Source organism: Amborella trichopoda, chromosome 5 (assembly GCF_054954075.1).
Source record: "Amborella trichopoda isolate Santa Cruz 75 chromosome 5, AtrichopodaSantaCruz75HAP2 v2.0, whole genome shotgun sequence".
Lineage (NCBI taxonomy): Eukaryota > Viridiplantae > Streptophyta > Magnoliopsida > Amborellales > Amborellaceae > Amborella > Amborella trichopoda.
The window spans coordinates 20,481,042-20,500,698 of NC_142340.1; the positions used below are offsets into that span (position 1 = coordinate 20,481,042).

The 19,657-nt window shown below is 45.5% G+C and overlaps 1 protein-coding gene across 1 annotated transcript; it reads right to left on the minus strand.

Annotated features, from left to right (window-relative positions):
* Positions 1 to 6,297: 6,297 nt before the first annotated feature.
* On the minus strand, positions 6,298 to 6,633 carry LOC148782010 (uncharacterized). The gene has a single exon (XM_088866260.1). It carries the CDS (start codon positions 6,631 to 6,633, stop codon positions 6,298 to 6,300), a length of 336 nt encoding a protein of 111 aa, XP_088722386.1.
* Positions 6,634 to 19,657: the final 13,024 nt, after the last annotated feature.

Here is a 19,657-nt window from a genome sequence, read left to right on the forward strand (position 1 = left end):
AGATAAAATGGGAAAGTAACATGGTGGAATCTGCGTCAATTCGAAAGCCTCATGGCGTCTCCTTGACGAAGGACCCTCAGTACATATTTTACAGCAAAGAGAATGGGGAGAACATGTCGTAGAATCCATGTCAATTGGACAGCCTTCAAGCATCTTCTTTAACAGAGAACTCACGACACATTATTCTTTTTATAGAGAATGAAGGAAAAGGGGTGAGATAGGAAAACGAAGGCTGGTTTGGATTTCACCTAGTTCTTCAGAGATAAAATGTATTTTTGGAAAAAGAGAGAAATGAGGGACGAAGGCTAGTTTGGATTTAACCTATCTCTTCAGAGGTAAAGAAAAAAAAAAAATTGCTTAAGAGAGAGGAAGAAGAACATGGATAAGAAAGAGTGAAGGTTAGCTTGGCTCTTGCTAAACCTTCCAAAGCGGGAGAAGAGATGAGAAGAAGGAGAGAAGAAGAGAAGAGAACTGAGAGAAGAAAGAGAAAGGGGTGAAGGCTAGCTTGGCTCTCGCTAAACTTTCCAAATGGGGAAAAGAGACGAGAAGAAAGAGAGAAGAAAAGAAGAGAAGTGACAAAAGAAAGAGAGAGGAAAACGTTTGACACAATGGCTAGATTGTCATGGCGGCAAGACTGGCACGACGGCTAGTCTGGCGCGACAGCTAGACGAGCACGGTGGTAAGACCGGCATGGCAGCTAACCTACTCAACGACAAGACTAGCATGATGGCTAAACTTCTCAGCGAAAAGGCTGGCATGAAGACTAGTCTGACGCGGCAGCTAGATGGGCATGGCAGTTAGACCGGCACGGTAGCTAAACTGCTCAGCGACAAGACTGACACGACGTCAAAAGACTTAGCCTGCCATTCAATCATGCAAGCAAAAGAGAGAGAGGGGAGAAAAAGATTACGCACGATGGTGTACCCTGTCATGCCAGACAAAAAGAGAAGAGAGAGAAAAATTATGCATGATGGTATATCCTGACGTGCTAGATCGAGAGAGAGAAGAGAGAAAGGTTGTACATGGTGGTATGCTCCACCGTGCCAGATAGAGAGAGAAGAGAAAGAAAGAGGCACACGGTGGTGTACCCCTCTGTGCCAGACAGAGAGAGCAGAGTGAGAAAGAAGAAAGAAGAAGAAAGAGAAAGAAGCAGAGAGAGAAAGGAAAGAAGCAGAGAGAGAAAGGAAAGAGGCAGATAGAGAAAGGAAAGAAGAGGAGAGAGAGGAAAGGAGCAGAGGGAGAAAGGAAAGAATAAGAAAGGGAAAGGAAAGAAGAAGGGAGAGGAAGAAGAGAGAGAAAGAAGAGAGGGAAAGAGAGAGAAAAAGAGGAGAGAGAAAGAAGAGAGAGTTACCTGGATGGTTGAGGGGTACCCATTAAAATATTCTCTCTCCCCTCTCTCTCTGAATTGTAACTCAAAAAATCAAGCAAAAGCCAATTTTTTTATTGATCAAGCCGAGGTCCATGTACAATAGCATCACGTGCTTATATAGAGTTTAAGTTCAAACATGGGTGGATGCCCAATTTCTAACCTAATTATGGAAAAATATAAATTAAATTATTGAAATAAAATTAAGAAATTAGGGGCAAAATGATGATTTTGCCCCTTACTCACTAATCTTGAAATTACAATTAAGTTCCTTTCATGGCCATGCAACCTTTGTGATCTTCCGGGGTCCATTCGGGGTCTTTTTGGTCATCATCCGACCAAAAGATTATTAATTTCTTGATCGGCTCGGCAAGATGGGTCGTTTTGATACCCATTTCGAGCCATGGATCAGACTTTTGGTCTACGATCACGAGACGTGAAAATCATGTGAAATGTGCGATCATTGATTCAAAATCACACCCGTTTCTCAGTGTTTTTCCATGATTTCTTCACTGTTTTTTGACAAGCATGCCGTCAGGAGTGTTTGGCGATAAATGTGGCTTGATTTAGTGTTCGAAGGACCATTTTCCAAGTTTTGTATTTTGGCTAGAGTTTTGTTTTCGGTGGCAAAAAATTGAAGCAACTTCGACTCCATCATGCAGCGAATCTAACCGTCCATCACATACGAGGTTTGGCTCAAACGAAGCCTTTGACCTAGTGCTCGTAATGGCTCTGAGGTCGATCTGTCTCGTGGGCATCGTGATGTGGCCGTTTGATAGAGGCGCGCTCCTGTTCGAAAATCTACAACCTTGCCTTGAATCGCAATCTTCTCTATAGTTTTTCTCTCCGCTCGGGCTACGACATGGGTCGTACCACATATCGAAATGCTCGGGTTGACGAGACAAACATGCTCCCAAAATTTGAGCTTGATCTGACCTAGGACGAGAGAGATATGGCATTCTAAAGTTCACCTTGAACTCAAAGACACAATTTCCATTAATGGAAACTGGTTCACTGAGTGCATACGGTTATAGTGTGAGGCCTGCCCATTTTGGGTAATTTGTCATAACTTGGTCTAGAGATATCCGATCAAGCCGAAAATTACTCCCTAGGGGTTTTAAGACGTTTCAGATCCAATGGTCGTTGTCCCACGACCATTTGACGCTCTGATGATAGGGTTGTATTTATAAGATTCATTTCCAAGGTGCTAGAGGCCGATTTTTCCATAACTATTTATGCATCTGAACTGCCTTAAACTTGTCGGATCACGATGAAACTAGAAAGGTGTTATTAAGAGAGAGACATTCTTGAACCTTCTTAGTCCATTTTGAGACTTTTGAAAATTTCACTTCTAGATCTGAGCTTATTGTCATATGGCTTCCTTAGTCCACATGCATTTTGGTACCTACAGACCTAGGTCGCGAACTGCTTTCTCCTTATTCGCATCAGGGATACCAGTGTTGAAAAATACCTTCAAAGAGCTTACCCCGCCGAATGTTTGCTTCAAGAGAAGTGAAAATGACAACATTCAGAGTCAAAATTGTCCTTTGACTTTAGTTTTCTTCTTGGCCACCAGATCACACGAACATCGAAGGGATACTTGTGCGAAGCTCCTTCCCAGTGGAGTGACTTAGGTGCTCAGACATTTGGGGGCCTTGCTTAAGGGCTTGTAGACCTAGACATCAAGACTTTAGTGGGGAGAAGAGACTTGAGCTACTGGTGGGGGACATCTCATGAAATGCCCATGGTCCACGTGAGGAACTATTTGAGGGATGATTTTAAATTCTACACCTTATTAGACATATTTGTGACGTTGTTTGCTGCTACACCAGGGTAACTTTGACAAGTAAGGTACCTCTGTGGTCCCATATTACCGAGTTCTGTTGAGGGCTTTTTGATGGCCTGTCCCGAATGTCTGGTCCAGTCAGGGAGGGGTTTTGGTGAGGCGGCCTTGAACAGGCTCTACTCTGGTTGCTGTGGGCAGGTATTGACCGGATTTGACATTTTCTTTCTTGTGAGGAATCTTGAGGGATGATTTTAACGTCTATACCCCATTGAACGTATGTCGAGATGATTTTAAAGTCTACACCCTATTGGACGTATAACGGGATGATTTTAAAGTCTACACCCTATTGGACATATTTGAGGGACGCTTGATAGAAAGAGAAAAAGAGGGACGAAGACTAGTTTGACTTTCACCTAGCTCTTCAAAAAGTAGAGAGAGAGAGAGAGAGAGAAAAGAGATGAAGGCTAGTTTGATTTTCCCTTAGCTCTTCAGAGAAAGGGGAAAAAGTAAAGAAAAGAGGGATGAAGGCTAGTTTGGCTTTCACCAAGTTATTTAGAGAGGAAGAGAAGAAGGTAGAGAAAGAAAAGATGGACGAAGGTTAGTTTGGCTTTCACCTAGCTCTTCAGAGAGGAAGAAGGAGAATTACTGAGGGATGCTTTTAAAGTCCTCACCCCGTTGGACGTATTGGCAGCATTGTTTACTATTACACCAGGTTTGCTTGACCTGATTCGACAGTTTCTTTCCAGTGAACTTCTTATTTTTGGGTCTCGATAACAAGGTATTCTACTACCGAGGATATTTCTTGAAATACCGGTTGAAGCTGCCTGTAGAGGCGAATGCTGCATCAATGTTCTTATTGGTCCGAGTGCCCTTTTGGGTTTTCACTTGGACTGAGGGAAGTGGTGCCGTAAAGATGGTTTTCACCAACTTCCTTTTTAATAGGTTCTTTTGCCCATGACTTGACGACCATGTCTGCCCTTTTTCCATTCTTGCTCACAATGACTTTTTGGGTTTTCACCGTGCCTGGTTTTTATTTTATGGAACACTCTTACTCATGGTTTCTTGACCATGCCCGTCCGTCATTTTACTCGTGGCATTTCCCTTTCAGGTTTACACCATGCCCATTGTTTTTGTAGGGGGCGAGTTTAAAGTCATGCCTCCGGGACCTGAGCTATGGATTAAGGTTGTATAGCCTTGACCATTGTGCGAAGCAGTTTAACGTCATGCAGTCAGGACGTATGCTACAATTTTAAGATCACACAATTGGACCGTGATGGCAATGGATGATGGGTGCTGTATGGAAGATGGATAATGGGTGGTCCATTAGCTGACAGTGAGTATGGATGGTGGAATGGATCACCGGGGTTTCGTGAGCATGGGCCCGACTCATTATGGAATGTTGCGAGTTTATGAAGGGCAATAGAGATGAACTCACTGGGGAAGAAGTGAAGGGGGTATGCACGTGTGGACGGGCCGGCTAGGGGAGGCATGCGTGGAAGGCTACGTAAAAAGTGTGTACGCAGTAGAGGGGGCACGTATGAAGGCGTGTTTAAGGTCATGCCATTGGGACCTGGGCTACGGTTTAAGGTTGTTTAGCTCGGATCATTGCGAAAAGCAGTCTAGCGTCATGCAGCCAGGACGTGCGCTACAGTTTAGGGTCATGTAACTGGACTGTTGTGCAAAGCAGTTTAACGTCATGCGGCCAGGACGGGTGCTACAGTTTAAGGTCATGCAACTAGACCGTGGTACGAAGCAGTTTAAGGTCATGCGGCCAGGACATGTGCTTCAGTTTAAGGTCATGCAACTGGACCGTGGTGGGAGTCGCGATATATGTGGGTAGTTCAGTGAGGGGTGGACTCATTAAGGGATGTGAAGTGGATGAGATTCCGTGGGGAATGAGTCTGGGATGATGGTCAGAGTCACTGGGGATAAAAATGGCCGAGACCATTTATGGGCAGTGGGTTCAGATGATAAGGATGACCTAGTGAAGGATGATAAGCGAAATCCCACTGGGGATTAGGGAATGAATGTGACTCCCTAGTGAATAAAATGGGCCAAATTATGTGATTGGGGAATGAGTATGACTCCATTGGGTATGGAATTGTGATGAGGGTCGAGCCTTGCCGATGTGCACACGGACGGGCCTTTTAGGGAAGGCATGTGTGGAGGTGCATGCAAAAGGCATGTTCGTAGAGGAAGAAGGTTTTCGTAGAGGAAGAAGGTTTACACTCGGTGGCAGTCTGTGGAAGCCAGGAGATCAGCAGCGGGACTTCTTGTCAAGGAGGCATTCTCACACGCTCGACGGCTGGATGACATGTAGAACGCACACGGCGACTTGAGTGAGCATGCTTGAGCGTGTACAACGGTGAATGCGCACGACGGTGAACACTCATGGCGGTGAACACGCACGGCGGTGAACGCGCATGGTGGTGAACGTGCATGGTGGTGAACACGCACGACGATGAACACACACAATGGTGAACACATTCGGCGGTGAACGCTTACGGCGGTGAACGCGCACAGCGATGAACACTCACAATAGTGAATGCGCACGGCGGTGAACACACACAGTGCCAGACACATGTCTGTGAACGCGCTCGGCGGTGAGACATGCTCGGCAGCTTGTAGTGAGGTAGCGCTTGGTGACATGCGCTCTGCAGTATGCGGACGGCAGCTTGCGCACGACAGTCTTCGTGCTCATCGGTACGTTCGCGGCAGCATGGGAAGCATTTTATACTCATGCAAATAGACAGTATGTCATGCATTTTTAACGACGTTTAAGGTCGTGTCTCTGAGACCTTAAGTCATGGGTAGTACCTTTTCAAGTAACATCCGTTGATAGGACGCATTGCCTCTTTTCCATTAGGATGGGCTAATATGTATCCTCCATTTGGAGAAACCTTCTTGATTACGAAAGGGCCTTCCCACTTTGGTTCAAACTTCCTCTTAAATTGCACATAAATAACAGTTGGCTGTTTTACCGCTAAGACCAAGTCACCACTAGTGAATGAGTGGAGTTTGATTGACTTGTTGAAAGCCCTTTTCATCCTCCACTGATGGAGTTCAAGGTTCTGTTGGGCTTCAAATCTCTTCTTGTCAAGTGCATCTAATTCTTGGTAGCGAAGCTTAAACTGTTCATCTTCAGTCATATCCTGATGTATGGCGAGAGAAGCGAAGGAAGTTGGATCTCAAGGGGCAGTACCACTTCACTCTCATAAACTAACAAATAAGGAGTAGAGTCGATAGCACTTCGGGTGGTGGTGCGATAAGCCCACAAGGCCTCGGGAAGCTTCTCATGGCAATTTTTCCTCGCCTTTGACACTAATTTCCTTAGAACACTGCAAAGGGTCTTATTGAAGTTGGCCATTGATTCCTCGAGGACATATTTGAGAGGGATCCCTTCAGCCCATTTGGAGAAGTAATCCGTAGCAGCTAAGATGAAGGTATGGCCGAATGCTGAGGGAGTTGGGGTCGACAACATCCACACCCCATTGTGAGAGGGGACATGGCATCACTGTAGGATGTAGAGGCTTTGGTGGCTGGTGAATAAGATTTGAATGTATTTAACACAATTGACGCCTCTTTGCATAGGTCAACGAATCTGTGACCATCGATGGTCAGTAATACCCCAACATGTGTATCCATTCGTAGAGCTTAAGAGCAGATTGATAAAGGCCATAGATCCCGGCATGCACTTTTTCCAATACTTGCTTCGCCCCTTTTTTGTTGACGCATCGGAGGAGGATTCCATCGAAGGATCGTCGAAAGAGAGCATCCCCATCAAGAAAAGTGTACTTGGTGGACATTCTTCATATACTGTTGCGCTCAATGCGATCGTCTGGTATGTTTAATAAAGTTGATTATGGGTTCCCTCCAATCCTCAACTCGCTCAATCTTGATGCATATTGGATCAAAGATCTCCCTTTCTTGTTTCTCGAACATATCGCCTTGGACTTGCTTCGCCTTTCTTCTAGCTTCGAGAGCATCCTTAGCAGCGAGGAGTGCCCCGAATGGTAAGGAGGGCATTCCGAGAAAAGAATCCTTTCTTCATCCCCATCTAACTCTTTAACCAGCTCGATGTGCCTCCACTCTGCTACCCATATAGGCATGGGTTCTTTCGAGGAGACTAGAATAGTGGCACCGAGCTTAGAAAGGGCAACAACCTTGGAATTCAACCTTTTAGGGATGTGCACTAAGGAAAATTCATCAACATTTTCCATTAAGGTCTTAGCAGTGTCATGATAAGGCTGGAGGCTGTCTTTTTTCACATCGTATATCCCTTTGAGCTGCCATATTACCAGTTCAGAATCTCCAAAAATGGCTAACCGTTCTAGTTTCAGGTCTAAGGTGACTTCAAGCCCTATTATGAGGGCTTGATACTCAGCCTCATTGTGCGAGTCGACCTTTGCGAGGGAGAGGGACAAGGGGATGATGCCATCTTGAGGGGTCAAAAACACAATGCTGACACCACCTTGTTCAGACTGAAAGGCCCCGTCAAAGTACATCTTTCAATCATATACTGACTCAACGTAGAACACTTCCTCGTCGGGATAGTCGCTTGATAGATGTAGGGGTGTGTTGCTAGGAAATCAGCCAGGGCTTGGCCCTTGATGGCGTTTTGTGGCACTTACGTGATCTTGAACTCCATTAGTAATAACGACCATTTAGCCAAGCGCCCTGACAGACAAGGGTGCGTCATGAGGAACTTGATGGAGAAGTTGTACGACATGACCGAGCAGATAATGGTGAAGCTTTTGGACTGCGACGATCAGTGCCAGGCACATCTTCTTGATTGGCAGGTAATTCTTTTCAGCCCCTTGCATCCTACGATTGAGGTAGTACAAAGCGGTTTCTTTCCCTCCCTCATTATTCTGTGCAGGGAGCGCACCAAGCGGCTCGTCCAAGGCGGTCTTGTACAGAATGAGGGGCCTTTCTAACGCTAGCGTGGAGAGTACCAAGGGTTGTAGCAAATACTATTTGATATAATCCAAGGCTGCCTGACATGCCTCATTCCAAATGAAAGGAGAGTCTTTCTTCAACATGTGTGTAAAAGGCTTACAACAACCTGAGAGATTGGAAATGAATCTTCAAATATAAGCAAGCTGGCCTTGAAGAGACCGACGTTCTCCGAGTGTCATTGGCGGTGGCATTCCTCAAATTTCCTTGATCTTGATAGGCTCGATCTTCAATCCCCAGTACCTGACAATGAACCCTAAAAATTTCCCTAAACGTTCGCTTATGGTGCATTTCAAGGGGTTCATCTTGAGCTGATGAAGGCCACTGTAACACCTGCTCAAGGTCTTGCATGTGAACATCCTTCTTTTTAGATTTCACCACCAATTCATCTACATAACAGTCCACCTCCTTGTCCAGCATATCTTTGAAAATGGTGGTCATTGCTAGCTAATACGTAGCACCTGCCAAATGGCACAGTCATGTAACAGAACACCCCCTTGGGAGTTTGGAAGGCAGTGGCCTCTTCATACTCTGGTGCCATCCTTATCTGATTGTACCCTGAATATCCATCCATGATGGAGAAGATTTGGTAATGGGTTGTGGAATCGATAAACATTTCTGTGAATGGCAGTAGGAAGTTGTCCTCTGGACTGGTATCATTCAAGTGACAAAAATCAATGCAGACCCTGATTTGCCTGTTCTTCTTTTTAATTGACTGGTAAATATTTTTAGCCCCTTTCATCCTGAGGTTTAGGTAGTACAAAGCGGTTTCTTTCCCTCCCTCATTGTTTTGTGCTAGGAGCGCACCAAGCGACTTGTCGAGGGCGGTCTCATATAGAATGAGGGGCCTTCCTAATACTGACATGGAGAGTACCAGGGGGCATAACAAATACGCTTTGATATCATCCAAGGCTGCCTGACATGCCTCATCCCATATGAAAGGAGAGCCTTTCTTCAACAAGTGTGTAAAAGGCTTGCAACGACTTTAGAGATTGGAAATGAATCTTCAAATATAAGCAAGTTGGCCTTGAAGAGACCGGAGTTCTCAGAGTGTCGTTGGTGGTGGCATTCCTCAAATTGCCTTGATCTTGACAAGCTCGATCTCCAATCCCCGGTACCTGACAATGAACCCTAAAAATTTCCCTGAATGTACGCCAAAGGCCCATTTCAAGGGGTTCACCTTGAGCTAATGAAGGCAGAGCGCTCAAACACCTGCTCAAGGTCATGCATGTGAACATCCTTCTTTTTAGATTTCACCACCAAGTCATCTACGTAACACTCCACCACCTTGTGTAGCATATCTTTGAAAATGGTGGTCACTGCTTGCTGATACTTAGCATCCGCATTCTTCAATCCAAAGGACATCATCGTGTAATAGAAGAGCCCCTTGGGAGTCAGCAAGGCGATGGCCTGTTCATCCTCTGGTGCCATCCTTATTTGATTGTACCGTGAATATCCATCCATGAAGGAGAAGATTTGGCAATGGGCGGTGGAATCGATAAGCATTTTTGTGAATGGCTATGGGAAGTCGTCCTTTGGATAGGCAACATTCGAGTCATGGAAATCAATGCAGACCCTGATTTGCCCGTATTTCTTTTTATGTGGCACAATGTTGGCTAGCCATTTCGGGTATTTGACCTCCTGAATTAAACCTGCTTCCTTGAGTTTATTCAACATCTATTTGCATTTCAAGATCAGGCCAGAACCTTCTCGATTCATGCTTTATGGGTTTGAAGGATGGGTCAATGCCGAGCCGATGTACTGCGACTTGGGGATCGAGACCGGGCATCTCGTGAAAGTGTTAGGCGAAGACGTCTCAGTTTGCTCGTAGGAAGGTAATATAAAGCTCCTTCTCATATGGTGACATGTTAGCTGAAATAAAAGTTGGCCTCAGGTCATTCTCAGCACCCAAGTTTATTTCCCGAGATCATCAGCCATAATATGCCCACCTTCTTCCCATTCTTTAGGGGCTTCTTGAACTTCCATCTCATCATCGGTCGGTGATCCGAGGGGTCCTTCATTAACCTCGAATGTCTCAACCTTTGAGTTTGTAGGTACCCATGTTTTTGACATCTCCACCTCAAATTGGGCTTTGACGGTTTAGAGCACGGTTGCTACTTCTACTGCTTGCCTGCTTGAGGAGGGATCAACTTCAAGGGGAGGGAGTGAATAGGGTTGAGAGAGCGAATTTTGAGGCACCTGGGTCGGTTGGGAAGAGCAGGGCTCAGAGAGTGGGAGGGGAGGGTTATGTGATTCAACGATCATAAATACAGTGGGCACATCATTCTTGTCTTCGTGATAACCATTTTTATTTCTTTCTGGGTCCTCCACTGGCTTTAGTGAGATATTAGGCTGTAAGGTAGGATTAGGTGGTGAAACCTTGTTTTGGGCTACAGGTTGGCTTTGCTGTGCAATTGATATGGGTTGGAGAGGTTGTGAGGATTGGGTAGGTAAAGGTTGCGCAACCGAGCCTAGTGCTGACTAGCTAGGTTAGGTGATAGGAGTTTGTGTTGACAGAGTAGAGGTTGATGAAGGTTGAGGGTTTGGAGATGGTTGGGTGCATGGAACCAATGGTGGTCCCGGGTACCTAAGGAGTGGTGGATTAAGGTATGGGATGAGTGGAAGACCAGGGTACTTTAAGAGCCTCGGTTTCTGCATGAGCGACTGTAACTTCCTGCTTGACTTGAGACTGATTTGGTTAGTATTGGTCAGTGCTTCAGAGACTTGCACCATGTGACATGCTTCGTGAGAATGGAAGCTTTGCTCTCTTAACTCTTTCATTCTTTGCTCGAAGTCGGGCTTCAGAGGCCATTGGACTCCCTTGGCCTTGGGATTCTTTTTGCTTGATGGGCTCCTCAGTAATAGGAGGAGGCTTATTGTTGGCTCTGGATGCCAAGGCGTCAGCGACTGTCAGGAACCCAGCTGCTTGGGCCACTGTCTTCTTTAGCTGTTTTTGATACTGCCTTCTAAGGTTGTAACTTTTTCTCTCTTTATCAAGAGCCTCAAAGTTCGGGCATTCGAAAGTTGTACCTGCAAAGAACATATTAGAAGAATAAGAATAAGAAGGGCTAGAAGAGTCGGGGATAGAAGGTGGGGGAGAGCTTTTAAGGTCGTCACTCAAATTGGATCGATCTGGGTAGCTTTTAGCGTCATCACCGGAATTGGACACATACAGGGAATCATTTAAGTCTTCACCCTGCTTGGATCGTTTGGGGGGGGGTTTAATGTCATCACCCTTATTGGACGTGGTGGGAAATTGAACAGAGGAAGGCTCAAGATTGTCCTCCTGATCGGACTGTAGGTCTTGGTCAGCGGAAGCGGTCGACTTGGGAAAGAAGTCTTGCAGGGTCGGTAATGAAGGAAGGAGCTTGAGTAATTCCACCTCGGCTTGAGGTTGAGGAGCTCTTCTCTTTCAACGAGTGGCCCTCGGTGCTCTTCTCCTTTTGCCGTTTTTAGGAACAGGAGCAGGCTAACCAGGTTCACGTGCCTTAGGAACTGGCTTTGCTTAGCGAACCACTTCCCTTCTCATGGACTTCATCATGTTTCATCCTCGATAGACTTTCCATGGTTGGGAAGTTGAGGGTTCGTCAGAATCAGAAGGCTCAGGCAGTGTGTCCTCACCGGAGGTCTGTGTCTGAGTGACCTATTGTGTTGGCGGTTTGGCAGTTCGAATGTCATCTCCTGGGATAGTGTCAGAGACGTGTCCTCCTTGGAATTTCTTCATGATTATGGCTTGGAAGGCGAAGCACCCGTCTAAGTCGTGACCTCGTATCTTGTGATACGGGCACTAGAGGTTCAGGGTCCCTCGAGCTAGGTGCCTGGGTTGTCATAACGGCTTTGGTGTAATCACCCCTACTTGAAGCATTATGCCGAACATCACCTGAAGAAGGTCTGGTGGTAGTCCGTCAATATGATACTCTTGCTTGTCTTCTTCTTGAATTGTCACCACATGGGATTCTTCAGCTGTCTTGAATGCTTTCTTGAGACTATCGAGCTGTATCTGCCCATTTTGGATTATAGCCTTGATGTGTTCTTTAAGAGTGAGGCAGTCTTGAACGGGGTGCCCCAACATTTTGTGATAGGGGCAGTAATTTTTGTGCATGAAAAAATAAGCATCTTCTGACTTCTTCATCTCTGGCAAGGCGATCATTTGTTGCTTCAACAACATCTGGAGTAGGGTCGAGACCCACTCTTTATTGTAGCTGTAGACTTTCTTTCTCTTCTTAGCCCAATAGTCCTCTTTATAAAGGTTTGGAGGTGGAGGCACCTTATTGTAGAACTGGGGTTTCTATTGGGCTACCTAAGATGTCCCCTGAGTATTTGCAGGGTTGACCCCCTTAGAGAAATTCAAAGTTTGAGGAGAGGCCTTCTTAAGAACCAATACAGTAACAACATCACTGATCAGTCCTTTATGTTGATTGCCTCGAGAATTGGGACTAACATTACCCCCGTTTGATGATTGTGTCTAGGGTCAGCTGTGATACTTGAATAGGCTCTCTATACAATCGCTTTGGAGATCATGTCTGATATAGAAGTTGGGTTCGAAGCCTCAACATGCGGGGAGATCCCTGGCTGCATGTTGTGCACACATGTTTAGGCCGCAAAAATTTCAGACATGGGGGTATCTTGGTGAGCAACTAGATATCTTCATCTTGCAATGAATTGATCGACGCGTATCTGGGTTCTGGGTCAATGTGAGAAGCTCAATGGCTTGAACTTCTCTTTCGACTTCGTAGAAGCGCTTGTAGAGAAAGTTCTCCATTTCTTCCCAGGTTTGCATTGAGTTCGAAGGGAGTCAGGCATACCACTTGAATGCCAACCTGTCAAGAGTTTCAACAAGCTGACGGAGAAGAAGCCTCCCAACAGCTGCTGTCTCTTGACACGCCCAATGGAAATGGGCAATATGCTGGTGAGGCGAACTTGTGCTGTTAAAGAGCGGGAGTCTCCCCTTCTGGTAATTAGGGGGGAACGGGAGCTGATCGATGTAAGAGGGATAGGGCTTCTGGTAAAGATCCGTAACCCTGCATGCTCGGGATCTGCCTGGCCCTCAAGCTATGGGTGACCATGGCATCGATATCAACTTGTGAGATTTGATGAGGGGAGGAATGGTCATGTGGCTGGATAAGGAGAATTGGCCCCCTGGTGAGATGAGTTCCCAGGGAGCCGAGTACGTTCCATTAGCTCGATCTTCTCCATCATCCTACGCATCATATCCTCGAACCGATTCATACAGTCTTCTTGGTAGTCGTTGGGCTCCTCAACGACCATCACGCTGACTGTCTCTTCAGGGAGATTGATCTTTTGTGCGGTTGGGGTCTTGCATACCCGCTGAACTGAATGCGGCAGGTCGGTCAGTAGGGTTTTGACCCCTACTGTGCTCGAGCCTTGTACGTTGATCAGGTCAAGACCTATTCACAATGTTCTTGAGACCGTAAGGGCTGCAAGGTTGGGTCATCTCCTACGAAACTAACAACCGTGCAGGATTTTGGCTTTTCCACCTCAGGCTCGGCTGCGGCCTGTAGTGGGTAAGGTGTTCTTGGCCAGGAAGTCAACAAACTTGTTTACCCCGAGTGTCTTGGGTTCTTCTCTCGGCACTATTAACATTCCTCAGTCATGCTTGGCTCTCTGGCTTTGATATACTTCCCTCTAGAACCAAGACTGGGACCGTGATTGTGAATGGTCCGCTTTCTTCAAGCATTTCCGGGCAGCCTCCATGACGTGAGGCAAGGGATGCAAGCCAGAAACAGGAGTCAGCTCGGTCTTCTGTCTTGGCTTGGGGAGAGACGGGGGATGGAAGACCTCATCACCCAAGGGAGCCTTGCCCTGAGCTCTCTTGTGAGCTTAAAAGGTAGGACCGGTTTGAAGAGGGTACTACAAGAGGGTTTTCTTAAGGAAAACCTTCGAGTACCAGGTCTTGAGTGGTTCAGCTGGAGGAGAAGGGACGAACAGGGGAGGAGACAGTCGCCAATAAATTTTCGATCGGAAGCCTGAAGCAGCTTGTTGAGGTGGTACGTGTGTGCTCTTTGAAGAAGGGTTTCGGGTGACCTGGGGGTCAATCCGGGCTCGAGCAGTAGGTTTGGCCTTAGACGACCGAATACTGTGAGCATGTGTTTGTGAGGGATTGGCCTTGTGACCACCCCTCACAGAGTGCGCAGGTATGTGCAAAGAGGGATGATGAGGGTGGGTCATCTCTCGTGTGTTCGAGTAAGCGCAACCACAAGGCAGCCCCGAGTAGTGCGATATATACACAAAAGGAATACATGGCCAGGTCCAAGAAGACCCGAACTCGGACAGTGACTCGAGGCAGCTTGAGAGTTGCCCCGACGTGTGGCTCGAGTGGATAGACCACGAGCTCTGGTGCATGTGTGGGAGGTGGTGGCCTTAGAGGCTCCTCCTCTGTGTGTCGAGCCTCTTGTTAAAGGGGCCCGATGTGATTGAGAGTGGGGGGTGGCCTTATGGCAACCCACAGGAGCAATGACAACTGGACTGCCAATTACAGGAAAGGAATGGACGGCCTTTTGGCTGCCCCGAGCAGCGGGATCGACAAGTGACTTACCGGTAGCAAGGTGCATGCGGTGTGTGGTGGCTAGTGCGCCACCATGAAAGGTGCATTGGTGGAGGGCCCACCAAGGCCAAGAGATGGGGAGTGAGGGACTTTTAGATTCCTCACACCAATCCAGGTAAGGACCTGGGAGCTTGACATTGGGTCAACACTAAGCAAGAAGGCCGGGAACGAGGTTTGGGGAACCTGTTCTCGAGATCAAAAAGTCTCCAACTCGGATGAAGGGGTTGACCAACCCCGAAGTCATGTGTATGTTAGTGAGTAGGAAACAGAAGAAAGGAAAGCCAAACAAAGATGATCCGACTATGGGGTAGTGTGTCCCCAGTGGAGTCGCCAAGCTGGTTAGGTACCTCGATTTCACCCTTCTGGACGGGATGACCTGATGGCGTGGTTCCAGGTTCAGGATGGACCCGGGACCTGAGATTGCTCTCTCGGGAACAGTGTAAAGGAGACACGGGTAGGAATACAAACCGGTGAGGGAGGAATTTTGGTCATGAGGTGGGACTCACCTCACATGGTCCATGACACACTCGGGCTGCTCGCACGGGCACTCATGTGAAATGCCCCCTAGCCTGTGGCCAGTTCAGAATCGCCTCCTTAGACCTGTTTCTTCTTTCCTGCGACCACTCACACAATAGAATACAGATAAGTGGGTAAGAAGACCCGACCTTTTCTTAGGGTGAACGCACACACATAGCTTATACATGGAGGAAAAATGGGAAAATAACATGGTGTAATCTGCGTCATTTCGACAGCCTCACGACGTCTCCTTGATGAAGGACCCCTAATACATATTTTACAGCAAAGAGAATGGGGAGAACATGTCATAGAATCCGTGTCAAATGGACAGCCTTCCAATGTCTTCTTTAACAAGGGACTCACGACACATTCACCTTTCTGTAGAGAGTAAATGAAAAGGGGTGAGAGAGGAAACAAAGGCTGGTTTGGCTTTCACCCAGCTCTTTAGAAATAAAATGTATTTTTGTGACAAGAGAGAAATGAGAGACGAAGTCTAGTTTGGATTTCACTTAGCTCTTCAGAGGTAGAAAAAGAAAAATATTATTTTAGAGAGAGGAAGAAGAATGGATAAGAAAAAGGGTGAAGGTTAGCTTAGCTCTCGCTAAACCTTCCAAATGGGGAGAAGAGACGAGAACAAGGAGAGAAGAAGAGAAAAGAAGTGAGAGAAGAAGGAGAAAGGGGTGAACACTAGCTTGGCTCTTGTTAAACCTTTCAAAGGGGGAGAAGAGACAAGAAGAAAGAGAGAAGAAGAGAAGAGAAGTGAGAAAAGAAAGAGAGAGGAAAAATTTTGACCCAATGGCCAGATTGGTATGGTGGATAGAATGGCACGACGGCTAGTTTGACACGGTAGCTAAATAGGCACGGTGGTTAGACTGACACGATGGCTAAACTGCTCGACAGCAAGACTGACACGGATGCATGACTGACACAGCAGTAAAATAGGAACGATGTCAAGATTGACATGATGGCTAGTCTGGCGCGGCAGCTGGACGGGCACGATGGTTAGACTGGTATGGCAGTTAAATTGCTTAGCTACAAGACTGGCACGGTGGCAAAAGACTCATCCTGCTATTTAGTCAAGCAAGCAAAAGAGAGAGAAAGAGGAGAAAGATTGCGCATGGTGGTGTACCCTACTGTGCCAGATAGAGAGAGAGAAGAGAGAGAAAAATCACGCACGGTGGTATATCCCACCATGCCAGACAAAGAGAGATGAAAGAGAAAGGTTGCGCACGGTGGTGTACTCTGTTGTGCCAGATAGAGAGAGAAGAGAGAGAAAGAGGCTCATGGTGGTGTACCCCATTGTGTTAGATGAAGAGAGAGAAGAGAGAGAAAGAGGTGCACAACAGTGTACGCAGCCATGCCGGAGAGAGAGAGAAGAGAGAGAAAGAGGCACATGGTGGTGTATCCCACCATGCCAGATGGAGAGAGAGAAGAGAGAAAGAGGCGTTCGATGGTGTACCCCACCGTGCCAGATAGAGAGAAGAGAGAGAAAGAGGCGCACGGTGTGTACCCCATCGCGTTAGACAGTGAAAGAAGAGAGAGAAAGAGGCATACATCGATGTACCCCGTCGTGCCAGATAAAGAGAGAAGAGAGAGAAAGAGGCGCACGACAGTGCCCCACCGTGCTAAACAAAGAGAGAGAGGAGAGAAGAGGCACATGACATTAAACCCCACTATGCCAGATAGAGAGAGAGAAGAGAGAGAAAGAGGAAAGAAGAAGAGAAAGAAAGAAGAGAGAGAAAAGAAAGAAGTAGATAGAAAGAAAAGAAGTAGAGAGAGAAAAGAAAGAAGTAGCCAAAGAAAGGAAAAAACAAGAGAGAAAGGAAAGGAGCAAAGGGAGAAAGGAAAGAAGAAGAAAGAGAAAGGAAAGATGAAGGAAGAGGAAGAAGAGAGAAATAAGAGAGAGACAGAGGAGAGAGAAGAAGAGAGAGAAAGAAGATAGAGGAGAGAGAAAGAGAGTTACTTGGATGGTTGAGGGGTACTCGCTAAAATATTCTCTCTCCTCTCTCTCTCTCTAAACCATGAGCCAAAACCTCAAGCAAAAGCTAATTTTTTAATTGATCAAGCCGGGGTCCATATACAATAGCATCACGTGCTTCTATAGAGTTGAAGTCCAAACATGGGTGGATGCCCAATGTTTAACCTAATTGTGGGAAAATAGGAATTAAATGAGTTTAAAAAAAATTAAGAAATAAAGGGTAAAATGACGATTTTGCCTCGCACCCACAAATCCTAAAATTCCAATTAAGTTTCTTTCATGGCCATGCAACCTTTGCAATCTTTCGGGGTGCGTTCGGGGTCTTTTCGGTCTTTATCTTGCCAAAAGATTATTCTTTTGTTGATCAGCTCGGGAAGACGGTCGTTTTGATACCCATTCGAACCATGGATCAAACCTTTGATCTATAATCATGAGATGTGAAAATCATGAGAAACAGATGATCTTTGATTCAATATCACGCCCATTTCTCATTATTTTTTACGATTTCTTCACTATATTCATGAGCGTTTAGCGACGAACGTGGCTCGATTTGGTGTCTGAACGACCTTTTTCCAAATTTGGTATTTTAGCTAGAGTTTGGTTTTGGGTGGCCGGAAATTGCAGCACCTTTGATCTACAATCATGAGATGTGAAAATCATGAGAAACAGATGATCTTTGACTCAATATCACGCCCATTTCTCATTGTTTTTCTAGGATTTCTTCACTATATTCATCAGCGTTTGGAGACGAACGTGGCTCGATTTGGTGTCTGAACGACCTTTTTCCAAATTTGGTATTTTAGCTAGAGTTTGGTTTCGGGTGGCTGGAAATTGCAGCACCTACGACTTCGTCGTGCGGCGAATCTGACCATCCATCACACGAGATGTTTGGCTTGAACGAAGCCGTTGACCTCGTGCTTCTAATGGGTCTAGTTTGAGGTCGATCTGTCGCACATGGTCGTGAGGTGGTCGTTTGATTGAGGCGCGCTCTTGCTAGAAAATCTTCAACCTTGCTTTGAATTGCAATCTTCTCTCTAGTTTTTCTCCCAGCTCAGATCACGACATGGGTCGTACCACATATCGAAATGTTCAGGTCGACGAGACGTACATGCTTCCAAAATTTGTGTTTGATCTGACCTTGGACAAGAAAGATATGACCATCCAAAGTTTAGCCCGAAACTCAAAAACACAGTTTCCATTAATGAGGGTGAACTGTAATAGTGTGAGGCCTACCTGTTTTGGGTAATTTTGCCATAACTTTGTCCAGAAATATCTGATCAAGATAAAACATGGTCCCTAGGGGTTTTTAGATATTTCAGATCTAATGGTGTTAGCCTCATGGTCATTTGACGCTCCGATGATAGGGCTGTATTTATATGGTTCATTTCCAAGGCGTTGGAGGCCGATTTTCCTAAAATTGTTTCTGCATCTGCATTGCCTTAAACTTGTCGGATAACGACGAAACTTGGCAGGTCTTCTTAGGAGACTGTTACGCACGATGTTGAACCTTCTTAGGCCATTCTGAGACTTTTTGACATTTCACTTATGAATCAGAGCTTATTGTCCTACGGCTTCTGTAGTCCACATGCATTTTGGTACCTGCGGATGTAGGTCGCGAACTACTTTCTACTTATTTGCATCGAGGATACCAGTGTTGAAAATTACCTTTAAACAAGACCATCTAAAATGTTTCATTTATTTAAAAAATTGAGGTATTACTGCTTAGTCGAATTTTTTGGTATTTTTGTGTTGGGGTCCTATTTTCTTAGAGTATTTTGATTCCAGTTTTTTGCCCTATTGACATGGAGCGGTTCAATATTGCTAACATCAAACTGGTCATGTAGATCTTTGTTCACCGTCACTAGAGCTTTATTGGACTTTTATAAGGCACTTAAATAGCTTTCGTTAGACCCTTTCATATATATAAGGTATATCTAGATTTAAACTAGTTTGATTTAATTACGGCAAATAAATTTGTTATTTGTTATTCTGTAACCCTGTTTCTTGTTTTGTCAGAGTTATATACAATTGGTGTTAATAATGAACTTTTTACGTCATTGACAATTGAATTCATTGAAGTTTTGGACTTTATACCATAAGTTTAGGATTTGATTATTCCATTTTTTTGTTTTATGGATGGCTTTCTGAATTTTCTTATTTTAGTGTTAGGTTTATAATAGTGAGCAATCTATCGGTTATTTTTAAACAGCTTTTTTTCCGAGTTATTTGATTATTTGTTCATATGTCAATTATTTACATTTTTCTATTTGAATTCTTTAGCTATAGGCTTTTGTGGATTGGGGTTGTCTCTCATCGCATGGTTTCATCTAAACCGTTCATCATAAAAGGATAAATAATGGCCGCTAGGGGAGTGAGATTGCTTTTCCACTACGATGGTTCCTTCAAGTGAAATCTGAATGATGGGCGGATTTACTGTAGGGCCCGGAATTTGAAAGTGGCAATTTATAATAGGACAAAGTATATATAAAG